This window comes from Mobula hypostoma, chromosome 8, assembly GCF_963921235.1.
Source record: "Mobula hypostoma chromosome 8, sMobHyp1.1, whole genome shotgun sequence".
Lineage (NCBI taxonomy): Eukaryota > Metazoa > Chordata > Chondrichthyes > Myliobatiformes > Myliobatidae > Mobula > Mobula hypostoma.
This window is the reverse complement of record NC_086104.1, coordinates 90,687,078-90,711,879: the sequence shown is the minus strand read 5'-3', so window position 1 is coordinate 90,711,879 and position 24,802 is coordinate 90,687,078. Positions and strand designations below refer to the sequence as shown.

Sequence of the window (24,802 nt, the reverse complement as noted above, 5' to 3'; positions counted from 1 at the left end):
AGACAGTCTACACGATTAATATAATATTAGATTAGATTATGAGGACATTCAGTCCTCATTTATTGTCATTTAGAAATGCATGCATTAAAAAATGATACAATATTCCTCCAGTATGATATCACAGAAACACAAGACAGACCAAGACTAAAACTGACAAAAACCACATAGTTATAACATATAGTTACAACAGTGCAAAGCAATACCGTAATTTGATAAGAGCAGACCATGGGCAGAGTAAAAAATAGTCTCAAAGTCCCAATAGCCCATCATCTCACGCAGATGGTAGAAGGAAGAAAACTCTCCCTGCCATGAGCTTCCAGTGCCGCAAACTTGCCGATGCAGCATCCTGGAAGCACCCGACTACAGTCCGACTCTGAGTCCGTCCGAAAACTTCGAGCCTCTGACACTGAGCACCATCTCTGCCGAGAGCTTTGAGCCCGGCCCCAGCCACCAAGCAACAGGCAAAGCCGACGATTCGGGGCCTTCCCCTCCAGAGATTTCGGATTACACAGTATCAGCGGCAGCGAAGCAGGCATTTCAGAAGTTTGACCAGATGCTCCTCCGTGCTCTCACGTCTGCCTCGATCAAATCAGAATTGTGCACGGCCTCCTACTTGACAGATTACAGATATTCATCAGCGGAGAGGCCGTGCATGCTGCGTCACACCGCCATCTTCTCCTCCCGAAATATAGCCAAAATGTAATATATATTAACTGCCCAGTAATAAAACCTAAAATTATGTAAGATTAAACCTCCAGACTTTTTAGATTTTTGAAGATGAACTTTATTTAATGGAGGACGTTTATTTTTCCATATATAAGAGGATTTTACATAGCCGTCAGTCCCGGACTCGGGACGGCACCCACTGACTGACTGACTGATAAGAGGATAAAATAGAATCAAGAGAGTCAAAAAAGGATTTGGGAATAAAAATGGGTAAAGCCTGAAAAAGATATATAAATTTAGGTAGAATTTTCATTTTAATAGAATTAATTTGTCCAATCAACGATATTGAAAGAGGTGACCAATTTAATGATATTCTTTTTACATGGTTCAATAAAGTAAGGAAGTTTTCTTTAAACAAGTGTTTGTAATTCTTAGTGACTGTAACACCCAAATAAGTAAATTGATTCCTTACAATTTTAAAAGGGAGATTAGTATAAGTTGATACCAAATTATTTAAAGGAAATAATTCACTCTTATGTAGGTTCAATTTAAATCCTGAAAACTAGATAAAATGGGAAAGTAAAGAAAGTACACAAGGTAGCGAGATCGCAACATTAGAGATAAAAAGCAATATATCATCGGCGTAAAGTGAGATTTTGTGAATAATACCTCTCCTTAAAATACCACAGATATCATTAGATTCTTGAAAAGCAATGGCTAAGGGTTCTAAAGCTAAATCAAAGAGCAAAGAACTCAACGGATAACCTTCTCTAGTTCCGCGGTGAAGTTTAAATGATTTCGTATTCTGAAAATTAGTAAGAACCCGAGCAGAAGGAGATAGATAAAGTAATTTAATCCATTGAATAAAATCTGGTCCAAAATTAAATTTTTCTAAGGTTTTAAATAAATAATTCCATTCAACCTGATCAAAGGCCTTCTCAGCATCTAAGGATATCACACATTCCGATATCTCCTGAGAAGGAGAGTAGATAACATTTAATACACGGCGTATATTAAAATGGGAATGTCGGTTTTTAATAAATCCAGTCTGATCATCAGAAATAATAGAAGGTAAAATATTTTCAATCCTATGAACCAAAACTTTAGAAAGGATTTTAGTGTCAACATTGAGTAATGAAATTGGTCTATAGGAAGAGCATTCAGTTGGTTCCTTGTTCTTTTTTAGGATAAGTGAAATAGAAGCTTCATAGAAAGATTGAGGCAAGCTACCCAACTTGAAACAATCCAAAGAGACTAACTGTAACTGCACTATAATTAATGAGGAAAAAGCCTTATAAAATTCTCCAGAAAATCCATCTGGACCCGGAGACTTCCCCAAGTGTAATGAACCTATAGCTTGGCAATTTCCTCATAAGAAACGGGTTGATCCATCTGGTTGCAGAAAGTACAGGGATATTTGATATAGAAAATTATTCATTACAGTACTATCTTTAGGGGAATCGGAACTATAAAGTTTAGAATAGAATTCTCTAAAGGTATCATTTATTTCAGAGTGATCAGTTGTCCTATCACCACGAGTTTTACAAATTTCTTTAATTTGTCGTTTAACTACAGAAGTTTTTAATTGGTTGGCCAATACTTTGCCTGATTTATCTCCGTGAATGTAAAATAGAGTTTTATCTTTAAGAAGTTGAGTTTCAATTGGCTATGTTAACAGAAGATCATATTTAGTTTTAACTTCAACACGTCTTTTATATAAAGCAGGATCTGGAGCTATAGCATATTTTTGATCTAATTGTTTCAATTGATTGGCTAATTCAGTTCTTTCTTTATTAGCTTTATTCTTAACGCTCACAGTAAAAGAAATAATTTGTCCTCTAAAATAGGCCTTGAAAGTATCCCATACAATAAGATTAGAAGTCTCTTCCTTTTTATTCTCTTCAAAAAACAAAATAGTATGCCTCTCTAGAAATTTTAAAAGTTCCTTATCAGATAACAAAGTTGTCTTAAAACGCCAAAATCTGATTGAGGAAGACCAGGGAGATTTAAAGATAGAAATACAGGAGTATGATCTGAGACGGTAATCTCTTTGTATTCACAGGAACAAAGTGATGAAATTATTTGACTATCAATAAAAAAAAATCAATCCTGGAATGTGTATGATGAACATGGGGGAAAAAACGAGTACTCCGTATCTAAAGGATGTAAAAAGACACCAAACATCAACAATACCGCACTTCAATAAGAAAGATTGAATAAACAAAGCTGATTTATTAAGAGACGCAGATTTAGAAGATGATCAGTCTAAAACTGGGTCTAGCCAACAATTAAAATCTCCTGCCATCACTGGAGAATAAAGACTTAGATCTGGTGAAAACGAAAAAATAAACGCTCTAAGAATCCTGGATCATCTACATTTGGGGCATACACATTGGCAAATACTATTAATTTATTATGTAATTTTCCTGAAATATAACAAAATGTCCATTGATATCAGACACTACTTTATGTTGGACAAAGGAAAGTGTATTACCTATAAGAATCGAAACTCCTCTAGATTTGACCTGAAAAGAAGAATGAAAACAAAGTCTATTCCGACGGCTAAAACGACATAAACTATCACATTTGCGTATATGAGTTTCTTGTAAGAAAATAATAGGGACCTTAGAATTTCCTAATATAAGCAAAAATCTTATTACATTTAACAGGGTGATTTAACCCTTTCATGTTAAAACTGAGTAACTTAATAGTTTCGTCCATTTTTAATATTATTTAAAGGAAGGGTTAAAATGTAATTTAAAACCAACCCATAAACCTTGAGAAATGGTAACCAAGCAACAAGTTGGCTAAAAATTTGAAAACAGCTTCTGAGAAAAAAAAACATACCCCAACCCACCTCCCAAAGAAAGAAGGCAGACCAATAGGAAGCTGGCATCTACAACTACAGACAACCCGCCAAAAAATCTGGTGATCACTCCAATTCGTTTCAAGGTTACTTATATTCCAACCTAGACAAAACAATATCCAAACAAGAAATTGAATTCTCTTATATCAAAAATACAGTATTAAAAAAATACAAAAGGAAATTAGTTACAAAGGTTTACCAAAAGTAAAAGATGCAATTATTCATACAGAAAGACATTAAACATTTATCTTTTATCTTCATGAAAAAAACAGACTAAGCAGTTAGCCTTCAAATTTTAAAAATCTTTGTGCTTCAGCATTCAAACGAAACCATTCAAAGGATCTATCTTTAATGAGATTCTCAGTCAAACTGGGTAGCTAAGGGACGGCTTGAAACCCTTGTCAAAAAAGTTCCAACAAAGCTTGTTTGAACTTAGCATGTTCCTGCATAACCTCAAGCGAATAATCTTCGAGAATCTTAATATTCCAACCTATAACCAATCATGCCCCTTCGACGGGACCCGTGAATTAAAAGTTTCTCATTTAATCTTGTGTCTTCATGTAAAGACAAACGAAACAGCTAGCCTTCGGATTTTAAAAACCTTTGTGCTTCAACAGTCCAATGAAACCATTGGAAAGATCCATCTTTAAATGTGATTCTGAGTCGGGCTGGGTAGTGAATGGAAGGCTTGAAACCCTTGTTCAAAAAACTCGGACGTAACTTCTTTGAACTTCCTGCATAACCTCAGGTGAGTAATCTTCGACAATTCTAATCTTACAACCATCATAGTCAATCATGCCTCTTCGACGAGATCTGCGAGTTACAGAATACACGTGGACTAAGATGTTAACTGTCCTGTGCTATCACCAGTGGGATCATCAGTTGATCTGCCACCTGTCTTCAGGAGTTTCGACCCGCTTAATTCCTTTGTTTTAAATTCATAAAAACAGATCATTACTGATCTTGGTCTATCTCCCTTAGGAGGACTAAACACGGGAGATCTGTGAAGTCAATCATAGGCAAAGACATCAAAATTTCCAGAAATAATTCTTGCAAAAAGTTTACAAAAAATTCCATAGGATGATTACCTTCGATTAATTCTTCGAGACTCAGAACCCATAGGTTGTTTCTTTTACTTCTATTTTCTAGGTTGATAATCTTCTGTCTTAACTTTTCGTTGGATTTCGATTGCTTTTCACAAAGCTTTTGCAATTCATCTTCTTCCATTTCCAGAGATGACAAAATTGCATTATTTTTATGTGTTTATCGTGTTCATTAAGAGTTTGTTGAATAGAGTCCAATTTACCATCTATTTGTTTAAATTCAGAGCTGAATTGTTGAAACTTCTCAGAGGCTTCTCGTGTATGACTTTGCAGCAAATCCATAATAGGATCCAAAGAAGCAGGGAGATCATCCCTTTTAGTTCCTCTGGCACTCCTTGTAGCCATAATGAAAGAATATCACACTTAAAAAAGAAGTTTCAAGACAGGTTGGAAATAGATAGTTAGAGTTGGAGCAACGGCAGATTGCTGTTACTCTGTCAGCCACCACCAAGAATCTGAACAGTTTTTAAATAGCTTCAGTTGTGCGTGTTTATGTTCAAAAAGCTTTGCTTCTGGATGAGCTCAATGCTCTCTTTGACTGTGAAAGCAAGGAGGAACCTTCACGAACTTCCACAGTCCCCAATGACCCTGTGATTTCAGTCTCAAGAGCATCTTTCAGGAGGGTTAACCCACAGAAAGCATCCGGCCTGTGTGGGGTACTTGGCCAAGTAATAAAAACTTATTCTGATCAGCTGGCTGGAGTGTTCACTGAGATCTTTAACCACCTGCTTCAAGCAGGCTTCAATTATACCGATGCCCAAGAAGAGTGTGGTGACCTGCCTCAATGACTATGTCCAGTAGCACCTACATCCACTGTGATGAAACATACCAACTCCTGCCTGAGAATTGACTTGGATCCACTCCAAAACAGGGCCACAGCATATGCCCATTTTATTAGCTTTTCACTCAATGCTGGAACATCTGGACAGCCAAGATGCATAAAACAGGATTTTTTTTTTTAATCAACTACAGCTCGGCATTCAATACTATTATCCCCTCAAAACTAATCAATAAGCTTCAAGACCGTGGCCTTAATACTCCCTTGTGCAATTGGATCCTGGATTTCCTCACTTGCAAACCTCAGTCAGTTCAGACTGGCAACAACATTTCCTCCACAATCTCTATCAGCACTGGTGCACCGCAAGGCTGTGTGCTTAGTCCCCTGCTCTACTTTACACTTATGACTGTGTGGCTAAGCACAGCTCCAATGGCATTTTCAAGTTTGCTAATGACAGCACTGTTGTTGGCCACATCAAATGTGGTGATAAATCAGCATATAGAAGGGAGATTGAAAATCTGGCTAAATGGTGCCACAACAACCACCTCTCACTTGATGTCAGCAAAATCAAAGCTGATTGTTGACTTCAGAAGGAAGAAACTGGAGGCAAATGAGCCAGTCCTCTTTGGGGGATCAGATGTGGAGAAGGTCAGCAACTTTAAATTCTTCAGGTTATCATTTCAGAGAATCTGTCCTGGGCCCGGCTCGTAAATGCAATTATGAAGAAAGCACGACAGTGTCTCTCCTTCCTTAGAAGTTAGCAAAGACTTCTAAGTCTTTGAAATGACAAATGACATCTAAAACTTTTACAAACTTCTATAGGTGTGCTGTGGAGAGTATATTGACTGGTTGCATAATTGCCTGGTATGGAAACACCAATGCCCTTGCATGGAAAATCCTCCTAAAAGTAGTGGATACTGTCCAGTCCATCATGGGTAAAGCCCTCCGTATGATTGAGCATGTCAACATGGAGTGCTGACACAGGAAAGCAGTATCCATCATCAAGAAATCCAAACCCCACCCCAGGCCGTGCTCTCTTCTCACTGCTGCCATGAGGAAGGATGTATAGGAGCCAAAGGATTCACACCACCAGCTTCAAGAACTGTTACTGCCTCTCAGCCATCAGGCTCTTGAGCCAGAGGGGATAATTTCAAGTTAGGAATCACGAAGAAATTGAAGGTATCAACAATCATATTGAATATTACAATTAAAATGAAGATTTGGAGGATGCAATCTTTGTTAGCATTTTATGTAGGCAGTCCATTATCTACACTAGGTGTCTGTGCTGATTTTATTCATGCATACACTGGATGAATTTTTCTATCAATAACTGTTAGAAACTAAAACACAGTTGTATAGTACTGTAGCACCATTGTTAATATTCTAACTTGTTTTGTATTTCGTTTGAATCCATAACTTGTCCACCAATGCTTCTGTCTGCACCCCTAACTTACCTTGTCACTGCTATGCTCTTCTTCCCCCTTACCTCTGAGCCACAGTGCCGTAATCAGTGCCAGAGACCTGGTAGGTCATCTTCCTTAAAAATATTCCAAGCAGTGTACTTGTTATTGAGGGGAACAACCAGAGGGTACTCTACACTGTCTGACTATTAGCTTTCACTCTCCTGATGATCATCTCACTACCTGCCTCCTTGGATGCAACTGCCTCCCTAGCTATGATTTTATCATTCTCCCAAATGATTTTTAGATCATCCAGCTCCATAATGCTGTCTCTAAGGGGTTACACCCAGATACACACAAATGAGGCAATCAGGGAGGCTGGAGGTCTGCCAAAATCTCCCACATCTTTCAAGAGGAGCACACCATGTCCCTAGGATCCATTCTCACTATAGCTAGTTACTAATAAAGAAAGAAACGGAAACTTGACAGAAATCTCAACTTAGCCTACCTCTCACACTGAAGCCTCAGTTCCCCACTCTATGTCCCACTCCCAAAATTACCACTCTGTTAAAACCTAACATCTTTTTATTTGCTCATTGCCGAATGCTTAGTAGCCCGAGCAATCTCGAGCTCTGTAGAAAGTAATGACAGGCCTTGTTCACATTTTAACTCTGGTACTTGCTTGCCACAATAGTCTTTGAGTATGCAATACTCCTGCTCCTGCTAGGATAATGGCAAAGGTGTGGTGGTTTCTTCCTTCCTTCAGTCCCAGGGGCATGTGGTGGGGCGGTTGCTGCAGCTCTCTCTCAATGGGTGCATGGTGAGGTCAATACAACCCACTCCCTCACCCTGTTCTCTCTCCTCCCCCCCCCCAGAGTATTGAGACTACTTCCTCCTGCTTTTCTCAGAAAAAAAGGTTGCTCCCACTTAGGTTTATTTGGTAATCAGTTACTCATCCTGAAATTTCTTTATTACCTGAACTACAAAAACTGCATAACCTGCTTTTCCACTTGAATCATTTAGTTTTCTTGGGTAAATTAAGTTTAGAGGAATAGATAAAAAGAGCATTTCATAATATCCCATGTCCCAGAGCCTTTGCTGTGCGAGCTTTGAAGTGTATTATGTATCTCTTAGGGAAGCATGGTAGAACATGATTGGATCTGGTAATAACAAATGACTTCTTAATTTGTCCAGGTGTTTTAAATTGAAAGACTTATTATGGAGTGAGCACAATGCCTGTTTTTCTTAAATAACCAAAACATAGGTTTAAATTGATATTTTACCAAAATATTAAATCTCCAGGAGTAACACACAACAAAGTTGCTGGTGAACACAGCAGGCCAGGCAGCATCTCTAGGAAGAGGTACAGTTGACATTTCGGGCCGAGACCCTTCGTCGGGACTAACTGAAGGAAGAGCTAGTAAGAGATTTGAAAGTGGGAGGGGGGATGGGGAGATCCAAAATGATAGGCGAAGACCGGAGGGGGAAGGATAGAGCCAAGAGCTGGACAGGTGATTGGCAAAAGGGATATGAGAGGATCATGGGACAGGAGGCCCAGGGGGAAGGAAAAGGGGGGGGGGAAAACCCAGAGGATGGGCAAGGGGTATAGTCAGAGGGACAGAGGGAGAAAAAGAGAGAGAGAGAAAGAATGTGTGTATATAAATAAATAACGGATGGGGTACGAGGGGGAGGTGGGGCACTAGCGGAAGTTAGAGAAGTCAATGTCATGCCATCAGGTTGGAGGCTACCCAGACGGAATATAAGGTGTTGTTCCTCCAACCTGAGTGTGGCTTCATCTTTACAGTAGAGGAGGCCGTGGATAGACATATCAGAATGGGAATGGGATATGGAATTAAAATGTGTGGCCACTGGGAGATCCTGCTTTCTCTGGCGGACAGAGCGTAGGTGTTCAGCAAAACGATCTCCCAGTCTGTGTCGGGTCTCGCCAATATATAGAAGGCCACATCGGGAGCACCGGACGCAGTATATCAGTGTCGCCTCGCCTGGAAGGACTGTCTGGGGCCCTGAATGGTGGTGAGTGAGGAAGTGTAAGGGCATGTGTAGCACTTGTTCTGCTTACAAGGATAAGTGCCAAGAGGGAGATCAGTGGGGAGGGATGGGGCGGGGGGTATGAATGGAGAAGGGAGTCGCGTAGGGAGCGATCCCTGCGGAAAGCAGAGAGGTGGGGAGGGAAAGATGTGCTTAGTGGTGGGATCCTGTTGGAGGTGGTGGAAGTTATGGAGAATAATATGTTGGACCCGGAGGCTGGTGGGGTGGTAGGTGAAGACCAGGGGAACCCTATTCCTAATGGGGTGACGGGAGGATGGAGTGAGAGCAGACGTGCGTGAAATGGGGGAGATGCGTTTGAGAGCAGGGTTGATGGTGGAGGAAGGGAAGCCCCTTTCTTTAAAAAAGGAGAACATCTCCCTCATCCTGGAATGAAAAGCCTCATCCTGAGAGCAGATGTGGCGGAGACGGAGGAATTGCAAGAAGGGGATGGCATTTTTGCAAGAGACAGGGTGAGAAGAGGAATAGTCCGAATAGTCCAGATAATCTCCGCGAGTGTTGTATTCCTTTTATATTGCGCTGATTGTCCAGCCAGGTTCCAAAAGGTACAATTTTTAAAATGTGCTTTCTAACCTGATAAATAACAAAATTAAGTGGCAAAATATGGTTGTATTGCTTCCAATCATTGCTGATCTCATGTTAGAAGTTGAAGTGAATTGTTGAATGTTTGCAAGACTCTTTATTGTTTTAGAATCTGTTGATTCCTTATTAATGGTGATGCTAAGCAACAGAACTATCAATAATTTATCTTTTAATGGTACAATTCAGAACTCTGGAGGGCTGCAGGGTTTGCATCACCTTTGATGTTAAATTGAGCCACTTGTCAAGTGACTTCAAACAAAAAACTGATGACATTTCAAAGAACAGTACTGATACACAGTATTTATCCTGACCAGTATGTATTTAAGATTTCATTACTAAAACTTATTATCTGGATCTTACCAGTTTACTAGCTTTGGGAATTCACACCATGCAAATTGCTTCCTAGATTGCAATAGTATCAATGTACCAAAATGTATTACAGGCTGTAAAGTACTTAGAGATCTCATGAAAGGGCTAAGATATGGCAATTGTAGAGTGATGTTTGAAGATTTGAAATTGTCCACTTTGGCAGGACAAGTGGGGGAAAAAAGCATATTTTCTAAATGGTAAGAGAATGCAGAAGTCTTGAGAAATGGAGATATCTAGGTCTGCGTGCTTGATTTAGAAAAAGCTAATGTATGAATTTTGCCGCTTGGGGAACAATCTGGAACTAGAGACTGCTGTTTAAAAATAAGTGGCCACCCATTTAGTACAGATGAGTCATTTCAGTCCCTCTGAAGATTGTGTCTTTGGAACTCTTTTCCTCAAAGAGTAGTTGAAGCAGAGTCTTTAAAGATTCTTGAGAAATTTATTGATAAATAGTCGTGAAGGAGAGACCTCAGACAGTCCATGTTGGCAGCAAGCCCCCAAGGTTACATGCCCAGCCCACTGCTAAACACATCATTAAGTTTTCTGATTACACAAGTGATTGGCCTCATCAGCCACAATAGGTCAGTATACAGAGAGGAGGTAGAATGGGTTGTGGACTAGTGCAAACACAGTAACTTGAGTCTCAATGTAGATGAGATTAAAGAGATGATTGTGGACTTCAGGAAGGTGGAGGCTGCCCACTCCCTACTGCACATCCACACTTTCTCCATGGAGAGAATCAGAAGCACCAAGCTTCTTGGAGTGCACATCACAGACAATCTCACCTGGTCCCTCAACACAATCGCTTTAGTCAAGAAAGCACAGCAGTACTTCCACTTCCTGAGTAGACTGAGGTGAGCAAGGGTCCATGCCTCCATTCTAACCACATTCTACCAGAGTACTAGGAAAGTTCTTGCTATTGATTAAAAGAAAACCATGTTGAAAATCCCACTTTCCATCTGCTGGTGAAGTATCATGTGCAACTCATGCAACCATTTATTAGGAATAAGTAAGGTGAACAATGATGATAGACCGTAGTTGCTATCTAGGCAATTTGTCCATAGGAATGAACATATACTTCGCTTGGAAAGCCCGGCAGAACTGAATTTCACTAAGTCCCAAACCAAACATTGTAAGTTTCCAATCCATTACAGCTAAACATTGAGTTTTGCATTTTGATTTTCATGTGTGCGTGTTTTTCAACTGAATTTAGTTAAAGCTCAAATAAGCAAGTTAAACAAGAATCCAATTTGTTTATACAGCAGTCAAACATTGCAGTTGAATCTTATTTTGGAACAAGTAAAAGTTTTGGGAAGCATACATCACATGAATCATATGTTGAGTAATATGAAGAAAATCATGAAAGAAAAAGTTGGCAAAGACAAAAAAAAATTGGTCTTGAATCTGCAATAAGATTATGATTTATCCTAAGCAGGGAAGAGGAATGACCCAAACTTGAGTGTGTGATTCTCAGAAGCAGTGCCATCTTGAAACCAATCTCCAAAGGTTAAAATCATTTCAGTATATGTTTTCAATGGAAGTGATGTGAAATGACATCTCACCAGCAAATGAGTGCCTCTTGTATTGTCACTTGCAAATCAACATTTTCAACTGGCGAAAGTAATGCCTTCAATAATAGATGCCTGTCATTCAGTCAAAGGTGTAATAGCTGCCAAGAAAATTAGTGTCATTCCTTTGTAAAATGATGTGGCATAGAATTACTAGTGTTATAGAAGGTACTGAACACAAATGGAAAGAGTGAAGCATGCTGGTTTGCAATAAACACTGACATTTGTGAATCTAAAGACAGTTAACAGCGAGGGTTGGAATTCCTATGCTTTTTGTACCAACCTGTGTAACATCCTGCTCAAATTTAACTGTCCATAGAAATTCATCTCTATCCTACTGTTTCATGATGTGCAAACAAATCTTAATCATTTCATAACAGACCTAGTGCCAGTTTAGTCTTCGTTATCTGGCTGAGCTATTCTCTCAACATTTCTCTTGATCTTCCTTGCCAGAATGGCGCATTTCACTTACAACAAGCTTTTCGACCTGTGTCACCTCCATTCCAGAAACAAGATTATCCCTACCTTTGTTATTGGCTGCAGCAATAGACCCACACATTCAGAGGCCAAACTCCAAGTGAATGTACTATATGATCTAGGTTCATTGAAATACCTTAGCTTAACAATAGCAAAACAGAGATCCTTTATCTACTAGCTGCTGCTGTACACTACCCTCTGACACAGAAGGTTTACAACAATTCTGGAAAACCTAGATACTGTCTTGTGTCTGGGAAATGACTTACTACTGAAAGGCAGATATTGATGAAGAAATTCACCATCTGTATCATGTCTGGCCATTGGACAAAGAACATTTGTAGATCAGGTTGTTACAGCTAGCATGGTCTGTTGAGGTACAGTAATCTGTGCCCAAATGTATATTCTAAAGAAGGGACTACCAACACCTAGGTAGTTCAAAAGTTTGGAGAGAAACCCCTAATTCTACAGGATTATCTAAATTGATCGACAAAATCAACAAATGTCGTCAGCTTCCCCCCTGGACTCATCTCCCCAGCATTAACACCCTAAGTACTTTAAGTTTGCTTGAATGCAGAGGCCATTTTGCTTGAATACTAAATACCAGGCTTCTCAAATGGGCACTCATTTCACAAGAGATCACCAAGTGCACAGAGGAAAAGATTCAATGTGTGCTTGGGAAAGTGTACTACCTCAATTGACTTTTGAGGGAATCCTTGACCATTACTTTTCAGAATGGAGAAGGATCATTAAGAGTTTTCCCCATTTTCTGGGAGCAGAGTATAATTGATAGGAGTGCACAATTTCTCAAACTACCCATATACCCGGCATTCCTGTGAAACCCTGGTGATAGAACCTACAGTTCCACATTGACCTTATCAGCCACTTCTTAACGATCAGAGTTGAATTACCGATGAACTGCCTGAAGAGAAATAAAGCAGTTCTTTCTCTCCTCTTCACCAAGCATGTTTTGTATAGGACACTTTAGCATTTGGAAGAATGTGATAGTCCAGAAAGGATTTGGAGGAAATTTTAAATTGTCGTTCAAGGAAGGATATTTTTAATTCTATGGAAAGACTGGGTTTTTTGAGGTTTGTAAAGTTAAGAAACCAAGATGGAATGAATAAGAAATTCCTATTTTTTAAAGTTCAAATTTTAAAGTAAATTTATTCAAATTACATATACATCACCATTTCCAAACTTGAGATTCATTTTCTTGTGGGCATAAAGACTGCACTCAAAAGGGCGGACAAACAACCAGTGTCCAAAAGACAACAAATCGTGCAAGTATAAAAAGAAATAAATAATCATAAATAAGCAATAAATATCAAGAACATGAGATGAAGAATCCTTGAAAGAAAGTCCATGTGTTGTGGGAACAGTTTAGTGATGGGGTAAGTGAAGTTATCCCCATTAGTTCAAGAGCCTGATGGTTGAGGAGTAATAATTGTTCCTGAACTTAGTGAAGATTCAGTGACCCTGAGACATAGGACTGAAGAATTCAGGTCTGAGGAATTTTGAGTGGTGGCAGCCTGTTGCTTATTGCCTAATAGTTGAAGCGGAAATCCTGCACATTTTTTAAAGTACTGTGAACAGTTAATATACTAGGCCGGGACTGAGAGCCAGGAACTGAATTTATCTAAATTAGAACTACCCTGCTGGGCTTGAGCCAGACAGGACCCAGTTATGGATTTGACTCAGTCTTAAAAACAATAGTCTGAAGACTCGTAGGTCTAGATTGATTGTGATTGGTGGGCTGTTTTCAGGTCAGTTTTAATTTTAGACCTTAATAGACCTCCAATCAATGCGTCTCCAAATCATTTGCCAGTGGGTGGTGAATGCCCAGTATGAGCTGCAAGATCCTTTGTGGGAGATAGGTACAATTGCAACATTTAAATGGCTTTTTGGGAGGTGGTTGGCTAAGAGGGCTATAGAAGGATATGGGGTTTGTTTAGGGAAATGAGATCAGTGAAGGTAGACGTCGTAGGTGACTTGGATGAGGTAGGTTGAAAGGGCCTGGTTCTATGCTTTTGTGCTCTATAGCTTTCAGATTATATTCAAGGTGCTTCCTAGTTGAAGGCCTCATTATCAAGTCTAATCACTATTACCTACTTTCTGAAATTGAGCTCTGTATTCCATTAGTGGACAGAGCTTTGATGTGGTTTGCAGTGGAGTGTTCCTGAGCATTAATGAGCAGGATATTGGGAAATAAGTTCTGCCTGATAGCACTACAGACACCACCTTCCATCAATTTGCTAATTAATGGGTGATGTTTTGCCAACTCCAATCTGTCCTTTCTTTTTGCTATCAGGATATAGCTGGGCAATTTTACTCATTGGAAGTTTTAACTTTACAAATTGCTTGGTTAAAGCACAGCTAGTCGTGGAATGTAAGCCTTTGGCACAAGAGTCCAAATATTTTTTGGTCCTGTAGCTGGGCTCACTGCCAAATAAATTTTAATCATTAACTCTGCCACTTCAGTTTCATCATTCCTCTGTGCTCTAGTAGGTTATTTGGTTAAGTTTAGAAACCATCCATTTTCTTTCCTGTAAGCAGGAATATTGTTCCCAGAGCTTGCTTTATTTCAGACAAGTCTTTTCTTTCACCACTTTATCAAAAGTTCTATGTTTGACTTCTGTCTGTGGCTCTCAAACTTAAAATGATACACATGTTTATGCACATACAGTCCAAGCCCATTTTTAGACCGCCTTGTTTTTATCCCTTGTTTCCAAGCATTTTGGTTCCCACAAAATGAAACCAGCATTGTGCTTGTTATATTCACTGTGTAGATTTTAGCCCCAGCTCTGTTAAAAGACCAAAGGGGTTACTTTATTTGCAGAAATATAGGATATAGATTTTATGTTTTTAGGAATGTATGGCCTCAGTACTGTACACTTTCTCTGTGTATGGTGGTAAACAGTGTCTCTTTAATCTGCTGCTTTAAGTGATTTTTACTCCTACACAAAAATTCTTACACATTTTTCTATTGCCTGAGCAATGAGAACAATGTTAATCCCACTCCCACTTTTCTCTTAACACAATTTTTTTTCTTGTTTCCTTCCATGTTTTTTTGTTCCTCTTTTGAAAGTTAATAAACTTATCCACCCTTTCAGGCAGCCATTTCCAATCAAAACTTGTATTTAAAATAAAATCTCACTGCATATTCTGCCATTTGTTTAAAAATCTGCGTTCACTAACCATTGATCACCACTCTCCCCTCTACCCTCTGCGTACACCTCAAAACACTGGAGTACCATTTACTTCTTATCCAACATCTTGTGTATTTTAAATGCGTTTTGTCATATGAAGAACAATACCAGCTACTGGAGTCTATTCAAATAAATTAAATCCTTTATACACAGTACCAATATAATAAAGCTCCTCTAGACCTTCTCCATGAACATCATGTCCTGTCTGAATTGTTACGTAGAATTCAATCTGATACTCATTAATACCACTGCCACTTTTCTCTCTTAAAATTTTAATCTACACTCCTTTCTTATTACTAGTATTCACAAAATCTTTTATTGAAAAAAACAGCATTTAATTGCACAAAATGCCTGTAAACTTGGAAATTAATTGCAAAGTGGCCTTAAGAAGAAAATGTTGAAAGTAAGTCCAGTTCATTGCAGTACCCAGCAGCATTGCATTTTCTCAGCATGAAGGTAGTAATTACTGTTTTAAAATTTTCTTTCTTTCCCCCCCACGAGATTGTGTAATTGTTGTATGGTGTCACTACATTCAGTTATGTCCTCCCTACTTTTTGTTGCTGTATTTGCTGAACAATTGTGAAAGGAGTCACTGAAAACTATATGTGAAGTAACAGTGATTGGGGAGTAAATTTCTAAGATTGGCTTGCCTAAAATCTAATAACCTCAAAAGTTTTATGCTGTTCAAAAAATGAAAGAAATAGCTTTTAATAAATTATTTACATAACTTACAAACTGCTTCAATCTTTCCTTTCACTTACTTCGATATCAGCCTTCAGTGAATATGCACTTGGTAGCTTTGCATGCTTACTTTTCCTTGGCATCTACTGTGCAAGCATTGATCTTTCTATCCCAGGGCTATGTTGGAGGCTCACGACTCTTTTCACATTTTGCACCTTATCCTTCCAGTGATAATATCCAGAGGTGAGGATCAGCATTTCCACTATTGGTTTCAAGTTTATTGCTCTCAGCTGTCTGAACAATTGTGCAATATCATTTCCTATGCAGCTTTTCTAAGCCTGTCAGTGGTTCCTTTCATTGTGGCTTACTGCTTGCCTTTCTTTTCCATCTCTCTCCTGTATGGGGATTGTTGTGGAAATGTTAAAGGCATAATTTAAAGAATGCAGATTAAAGAAAGTAGTTATGAAGGATAAACAGAATATAACCTTTTTGCTGGAGGAATTGAATGTGAAAGTGGGGACGTCAGGCTTCATTATGTTACGTTATGGACATACAGTCAATCTGTATATACTATCTTATGTGTTTGGATGTCCAGTCCCTATATACTTCCATCCCCCACCAGGAAGGTCTCAAAGCTCTCCGCTTCCAGACCTAACCATTTCCCCTCTACCACCACTCTGCTCAGTCTAGCGGAATTAGTCCTTACTCTTAATAATCTCTCCTTTGGCTCCTCCCATTTCCTCCAAACTAAAGGTGTAACCATGGGCACCCGTATGGGGCCTAGCTATGCCTGCTTTTTTGTTGGCTTTGTGGAACAATCAATGTTCCAAACCTATTCTGGTATCTGTCCCCCACTTTTCCTTCGCTACATCGACGACTGCATTGGTACTGCTTCCTGCATGCATGCTGAGCTCGTTGACTTCATTAACTTTGCTTTGAACTTTCACCCTGCCCTCAAGTTTACCTGGTCCATTTCCGACACCTCCCTCCCCTTTCTAGAACTTTCTGAATGTATCTCTGGAGACAGCTTATCTACTGATGTCTACTATAAGCCTACTGACTCTCACAGCTATCTGGACTATTCCTCTTCTCAGCCTGTCTCTTGCAAAAGTGCCATCCCCTTCTCACAATTCTTCCGTCTCCACCGCATCTGCTCTCAGAATGAGGCTTTTCATTCCAGGACGAGGGAAATGTCCTCCTTTTTTAAAGAAAGGGGCTTCGCTTCCTCCACCATCAACTCTGCTCTCAAACGCATCTTCTCCATTTCACGCACATCTCTCTCACTCCATCCTCCCGCCACCCCACTAGGAATAGGGTTCCCCTTGTCCTCACCTACCATCCCACCAGCCTCCGGGTCCAACGTATAGTTCTTCGTAACTTCTGCCACCTCCAACGGGATCCCACCACTAAGCACATCTTTCCCTCCCCCCCCCCCCGCTTTCCGCAGGGATTGCTCCCTACGCGACTCCCTTGTCCATTCGTCCCCCCATCCCTCCCCACTGATCTCCCTCCTGGCACTTATCCTTGTAAGCAGAGCAAGTGTTACACATGCCCTTACACTTCCTCCCCTCACCACCATTCAGGGCCCCAGACAGTCCTTCCAGGTGAGGCGACACTTCACCTGTGAGTCAACTGGGGTGATATACTGCGTCTGGTGCTCCCGATGTGGCCTTCTATATATTGGCGTGACCCAACGCAGACTGGGAGATCGTTTCGCTGAACACCTATGCTCTGTCCTCCAGAGAAAGCAGGATCTCCCAGTGGCCACACATTTTAGTTCCACGTCCCATTCCCATTCTGATATGTCTATCCACGGCCTCCTCTACTGTAAAGATGAAGCCACACTCAGGTTGGAGGAACAACACCTTATATTCTGTCTGGGTAGCCTCCAACCTGATGGCGTGAACATTGACTTCTCAAACTTCTGCTTATGCCCCACCTCCCCCTCGTACCCCATCCGTTATTTATTTATATACACACATTCTTTTTCTCTCTCTCTTTCTCCCTCTGCCCCCCTCCCCTTGCCCATCCTCTGGTCCCCCCCCCTTTCTTTCTCCCTGGGCCTCCTGTCCCATGATCCTCTCATATCCCCTTTGCCAATCACTTGTCTAGCTCTTGGCTGCATCCCTCCCCCTCTGTCTTCTCCTATCATTTTGGATCTCCCCCTCCCCCTCCCACTTTCAAATCTCTTACTAGCTCTTCTTTCAGTTAGTCCTGAGGAAGGGTCTCAGCCCGAAACGTCGACTGTACCTCTTCCTAGAGATGCTGCCTGGCTTGCTGCGTTCACCAGCAACTTTTATGTGTGTTGCTTGAAATTCCAGCTTCTGCAGATTTCCTCGTGTTTATGTGTTTATTGTTTTTTATATTATTATGTTCCTTATCTTTTGTTTTCTTTGTGATGCATCGGATTCAGAGAAACAACTGTTTTGTTCTCCTTTACACTTGTGTACTTTTCATGAAATTAAACAATCTTGAATATAGGGCAGTGGTGACACATCATCAAGAGTAATGGTGTTTGTTATTGGTTTTATTTTGGGAAGGAAGTTAATGAATTGTAAGCAGTTCAGAGATCATTTACTCAACCGTTTCCTGGAATGGGTGGATTATCTTATGAGAAAAAGTTAGCCTTGCTAGGCTTGTATTTGGTGAAGTTTGGTAAAGGAGCTTGATTGAAATATGATCGTGAGGGGTCTTAACAGAGTGGATGTTTTCTTCTGTGGAAGAATTTAAAATTGGAGCCACTGTTCAAAAATAAGTAGTCATCTATTTAAGAAAAAGATAGGACAATATTTTTCGTAGGTTATATGACTTTGAGACTGTTTCTAGCATTCTTTGAGAAGAATATAAATTTTAAATATGTTTTAAAAAGTGGGAGAAGAGTTTTGATAAACAATGGCATGAAAGCTTACTGAAGATGGATGGGAGTGTGAAGTTGATCTCATTAAATGGCAGAGCACACTCAAGAAGCCAAAGGACCTACTCCTTATCTGTATATTTGTATGAATGAATTAACATTCATTGGTTAACATTCTTGAAAGTTTCATTTCAGTTTCTTCATATTGCACCGCAGATACAGTATTCCAGAACAATAGATGAAAAGAATGTGAAGATTATGGGAGCCAGAGGTATCACCTGCCATGTTTGAAATAATTGGAGTTCAGTGCTTCACCATTAATATAAACAGAGGCATCAATCTTTTCTGACCAGTGCAATTGACTATTATTATAGCAGCTTAAAATTGCCCAAAAGTCCGTGTCCCCCTTAATACACTCAACATTCTTATGAAAGCTTCTATGATATGGCCCACAGCTTGAAACAGGTGCAATCACTCAGTAATAATGTGTCTGATATTTCTGCTGTGTGATTTTACATTTATTTGAATAGCAGATTTCTTCATAAAGAACTCAACTTTCACTGCATTTCACTAACTAGAAGATAGAACAGTTTTATTTTAAGCGAGCCAATATCATTATTATGAATCCACCCATTCACCTAATGGGAAATGCAACTCAAATATATCAAATGAGTGTCATGTTGTATAGCCTTCTGAATATTAGACTTCCCTCATGCTGAATTAGACTGTACCAAAAAGGCAGGATCAATGTTTGTGTTATTAATATATATGTGTGTACCTGGATATCTCAATGAAACATTACCAATGAATTTCCTATGTAGAATTATAGCGAGCAAACCTGATTTAATGCAAGCATTCTTTTTCCATTGAGGTTGGGCGAGACAAGATCTAGAGGGTTAAGGGTGAAAGGTGAAATATTTAAGAGGAATCTGAAGGAAAACTTTATTCAAAGAGTGGTGCGAGAGTGGAATGAGCTGCTAGCAGAAGTGGTGGATATGGGTTTGATTAAGAGAAGTTTAGGTAAGTACATGGACAGGAGTAGTGTGGAGGCCTGTGGTCCAGATCGATAGGACTAGGCAGACTAGCAGTTTGGCACAGATCAGATGAGCTGAAAGATCTGTTTCTCTGCTGAAGTGCTCTATGACTCTGACTCCAGAAGGCCTGAAATATGGGGAGAGGTTGACCAGGGTAGGTCAACCTCTTGGAACGTAGGAGAATGAGGGGCAACCTAACAAAGTGTTAAAGAGGACTAGAGGCATGGATGTGAACAAGCCAAAACTAGAGGGGGGAGGGCATAGATGGAGGGTGAGAGATGAAAGATTTAGAAGGGACTCAAGCAACTTTTTTCATGCACAGCGTGATTATGTGAAATAAGCTACAAGAAGAAGCAGTTAAGGTGATTACAGTAGTATCATTTAAGAAGCACTTGGTCTTGGAGGGATACAGCCAGACGTAGGAAATTGGGACAAGCTAGGTGAGCACCATTGTCAGCATGGACAATTTAGGTTGAAAGTCCTGTATCTGTGCTGTATTGTTCTGTGATTCCATGACCTTTATGCTGTTTTAACATGGCAAATGCACCTGCCATTTTCTAGATGTTTTAGGAAGAATAATTGATTTATGTATAACAGCTGATTGGCTAGCTAAATATCAGAGATGCCTCAATAAGCTGTTGCTCTGGATTCAGTTTGCTTCTGACTGCTGAAATCTATGGTGATTTCTCTATCTGAAGACTTATTTTCTTTATATTGTTCTCCAAAATTATTATGATGGTGTTGTATTTGGAGACTTGTGTACACTGAATGCTTGCAGTGACACAAGGTCATGGTTGTGATAAAGACCATAAAGAAACTGAAATTTGCTAATGGTTATGTCCTATGCAGCAAAGACTCTTCTTATAGTATTGGGTAAAATAATCAGAAAATATACACTCATAATGGCTGGGATTTTAGCCCTATGTAATTTTACTCTACAGAGGATTTGATCAAAGTGTAATGCACCACTAACAATATAAAGTGCGCAGTTTATCGCTATTGACTTTACTCTTAATATCTTATGGAAGTAATCTCTAATTATTTTGAGTTATTAATGCCAGCTGTTTGGCTTGCAAGTAGGCTTCTAAAAGCAGTACTTTTCAAGGTCACTCAACATGTTATTTAAATTTTCATGATCATTCATGTAATTTACACTTCCAAATTGTGGAGTATTATTCCTCTACTGCAACTACCAGAATACCAACCCTAAAAAAAAGTCATGTTTCTGTTTAGAATGTTTTCAGGCATTAGTGTATATCTATTGCTACATGTATGAATATTGTACAATATTTCAATGAGATTTTCATTCAATGTTCCTCTTCTCTACAGGATAACATTTTGCCATCTGCCCTTCCAGAGTAAATGGTTATACGTCGGCACAGAAAGAGGGAATGTACATATCGTTAATGTGGAGTCCTTCACACTCTCAGGCTATGTCATTATGTGGAATAAAGCCATTGAATTGTAAGTGCTTCATTCTTAACATATTTCCAAGCAGGAAATGTTATATATCTTGAGCAAGGCATGTGTGTCTTTATCTTTGTCTACAACTTGAAGTTCCATTTATGTTCGCAACCCCAGTTCAGATAATTTAGCTTGCTGTATCAATCATGAAATATTTTGTCAGTTAGTTTTCCTTATCATATTTGAAAGTTTAAAGCCTATTTTAGTTCAAGTAACAGTGAATTTCTTTTATATGCAAGCCTCTGAGTACTGTTAGATTGAAAAGATGCCTCATCCAAAATATTTGAAGCAAGGCAGGATGGGTAAGGTCCCCTGTCATGTGAAATTATTGTTTCATTTAGCTGTCATGTTTCGATTTTTCTTCTAGTTAGCTACACTTCAAAAATCTTCAGGAGGTTATTTCAGGAAGGCCAAGGCCAGTTTTTATACACCCTAATTAAGCTATGGAGGGAGGCAAAAGTGTGTAGTGAATTAGCACGTACATGTATAGTCAGGGACTGTATTTCCAGCTGTGTTTTATTTTACCACTGCAAGTGGATTTGTTAGTTTAATATCTTCAAGAGGTACTAGTGATATTTATCACAGGAAAGTGTTCTGTTTGTGAGGCTGTTCACATAACTGCTTAAGACATGGGATCAAAAATGGACAATTTCAACCCTTCCATTCCTGTTCAGTTGTTTAATTCAATCACATCTGATCAGCATTTCAACTATCTTTAACACTTCATCTCTATTTCCCTTCTCTCAAAGCAACTTTGAGAAGTTAGCAAGATTCTGGCTGCAAGATGGAAGTAAATTTAAAACCAGCTTCGCTGGATATTTATACAGCTTGTTTAGTCATGTTTACTATGAATTGATTCAATAAATATATATTACAGGTAATTCAGACTTTCCTGTGTTCATTTTTGAGCACATTTGGCTGTTTCTTTGTCATTCACTTAAATTTTTCTTTATCCTCATTAATTTTCTAACTTTCATGCTCTTATTTTTTTCTTTTTCTTAATCTTCTGCTTTTGTTGCCCATTCCTCTACAGACAGGAGTTCAAGTTTTTTCCATTGTACCTGTACCACACTGTATTTGTAAATAGGACAATATCTCAACTTGAATTGGAAACTACTCTTTCAGTTGGAAACTTGTATGCCATTCTGTTGTCTAAGGATGATGGAAGAAAATCAGTATAATCCATTTGGCATAAAATCTTTAGGAAATAGTTCATAATTAAGGGTAAAGTGCTTGAACACTTTGACAAGCATTTGTTTGTAAAAGAAGGGTTATGTCTAACAAAACTGATTTAAATTTTTTGGTTGACTGATGTAGCAGACGGAACTATTTTCGGTGGTATTTTCGTGGACCAAGAAAGCACTTGATAAAGACCCTGAATGCTGTCAAGTAAAATTAAACTTTTGGAATTTGAAAGCAAATTATTGACTTGTCTGCAAAATTGACTAGGCAGTAGAGACAAATAATAGGGTAAATGGGAGGTAATCAAATTGGCAGGCCATAACCAAGGTCCTGCGAGAATCTGTATTGAGTCATCAAATATTCACTGTTTATTAATGATAGTATAGAAACACAGATGGCCAAGGTTGCTGATGGTGCTAAGATGAACATTGTTTAAGCAATGTAGATAGAAGTACTAAACCATGAAGAAATGGTGCTTGAGTAAATGGTTCAAGCTATGGCAATTAAATGTCTGTCAACCTAAAGGATAGAAGCATGTACTTCCTAACTGAGGGAATTGCTAAAAGCAGTGGGAGATCTGAAGAGCATAAAATGTCATTGGCAGGTTCAGAAACTAATCAGAAGAACCAGTATAATCCCTGCCATATTATCTAGAGGACTGGATTATACAAGATTGGAGCATCATTGTGAGGATGGGTAACAACTCCCCTCAACAGTATAATTTTAAAATATAGCAGGCTCTGCACCAGCTGATGACACGTTGTTTCACTTCGCCATCATTTCTCTGACTTCAGATTTTTCACACTTTTCCTTTACACTTGTGTACTGATAATGACATTAAACAATCTTGGATGAAAAAAAATGTATGGGAAGCATTGACTTTACTAGAAATTGTTTGAAGCCAAGTGGAACCTAAATTTTGTCTTTGACCACATCTGCTTCACCAATTTCAAGTTTAATTGTCATTCAACAATACATGAATACTCATTAGTACAAAACAGTGTTACTCTGGAGCTGTGTAAAGCACAGTACCAACAGACATATACAGCACAAGGCACATAGCACATATAAAACTGCAAGCACGTACAACATAGCAGTAATATACACAAAAAAAAGGTCCAAGTCCCTGAGTCATGAATGTTGCAGCAGTCTGCAGTTGGAACACAATAAAGCCAGCCTCCTGCCAAGTGAACACTGCGTGTCAGCACAGACTCCAGTATGACGCCGCTCCATGGTGCCTCCTACACTCCACTGGAGCACCCAACTCTGATGCCACCCCCGGGACATTGCAAACATGTGACAGTGGCTTGAGGCCTAGTCCTCGCTGCAACCAAGGCCACACTGCTCCCCTATAGTTTGCCAATAAACTAATGAATTGGACTTCCATGCCACCAATATCCAACATGGTCTTACAATCACAAGAAAAGTGACTAAGACAATTATTTGTTGTTAGGTTGACTATTCCCATTTCTATAACATTATAATACTTTGTCCTGGCTCAATCTTGATGAATGCATCTCCATCTTGTTTTTTCCGTTGCAGAAATGTGCTCCATTCTTACTTTATTCCAGCTGTGGGTAAACCCCTTAGTTCTGCTGTTAGCACTACAAGCTTGCTTGGACTTCTAACTGGCAGCTCATTTGCTACTTTCTATTAACTCCAATTTGTCTAGAAAACATTTGGTTTTCATGCACTCATTCTAGTCTTGCAGACTTGTTACCACTACCTTTCTGTATTACCCTAACTCCAGTCCTTCTGATATCACACATTTATAAAATTTTCATTCTTCCTGAAATTTCTTCAAAGACTTGTTCCGCCTCAGTTCCAGAATGACCTCCGGTTCTAAAACCCTTGTATAGTTTTATACTTTGGCTTGATTCTTGAATGTTCCAACAGTCCAGACTTAATGCTTTGGAATTGGAATTCTCTCTTTTAAATATGTGTCTCTCATCCCTTTAATAGCATCTTTAAAGCCTAGAGAAATGGGACAGCAGATGCTGGAGGGTGGGGTGGGGGGGGAGTGTCAATATGCGGCGGAACTCAGCAGTAGGGCAGGGTCTACAGAGGGAAATGGACAGTTAATCACTTGGGTTGAGACATCTTAGTTCAGATGAAGAGTCTTGATCCAAAATGACAATGGTCCATTTCCCTCTATTGATGCTGCCTGACTTGCTGAGTTTCTCCAGGAGTTGGTTTCTTTGATCTTTTTGAAGCCCAGTTTTTCATCTGAATTATGTCTATATTGCCATTCTACCTTGCCATATTAAAGATGTTATATTAATCCAGTTCTCTGAAATTAGAAGTTTTTTGTTTGATAAAGATCTTTACAGGCAGTTGATATAAAATCTGTATGGGTAGTCTACCGCTATCTTGTGTTGATCAGCTGACTGAAATAATTGTTCAGCTGGTTTCTTGGTCTGCTGTCCAGCAGCTGCTTTTTGACCTGCATTCAGTTTTTATTATTCATTTATTCATTTATTTATTTGTTTAGGGTATGGCATGGAG

General features: G+C 39.3%; 1 protein-coding gene across 4 annotated transcripts in view; it reads left to right on the top strand.

Annotated features, from left to right (window-relative positions):
- Nucleotides 1–24,802, top strand: part of LOC134350717 (syntaxin-binding protein 5) — a 238,902-nt gene that overhangs the window by 30,034 nt on the left and 184,066 nt on the right. For all 4 annotated transcript variants that reach the window (XM_063056323.1, XM_063056321.1, XM_063056324.1 and 1 more), the window contains exon 5: nucleotides 20,981–21,115. In XM_063056323.1, the coding sequence (XP_062912393.1) occupies nucleotides 20,981–21,115 (135 nt within the window). The remainder of the gene's footprint in view (nucleotides 1–20,980; nucleotides 21,116–24,802) is intronic.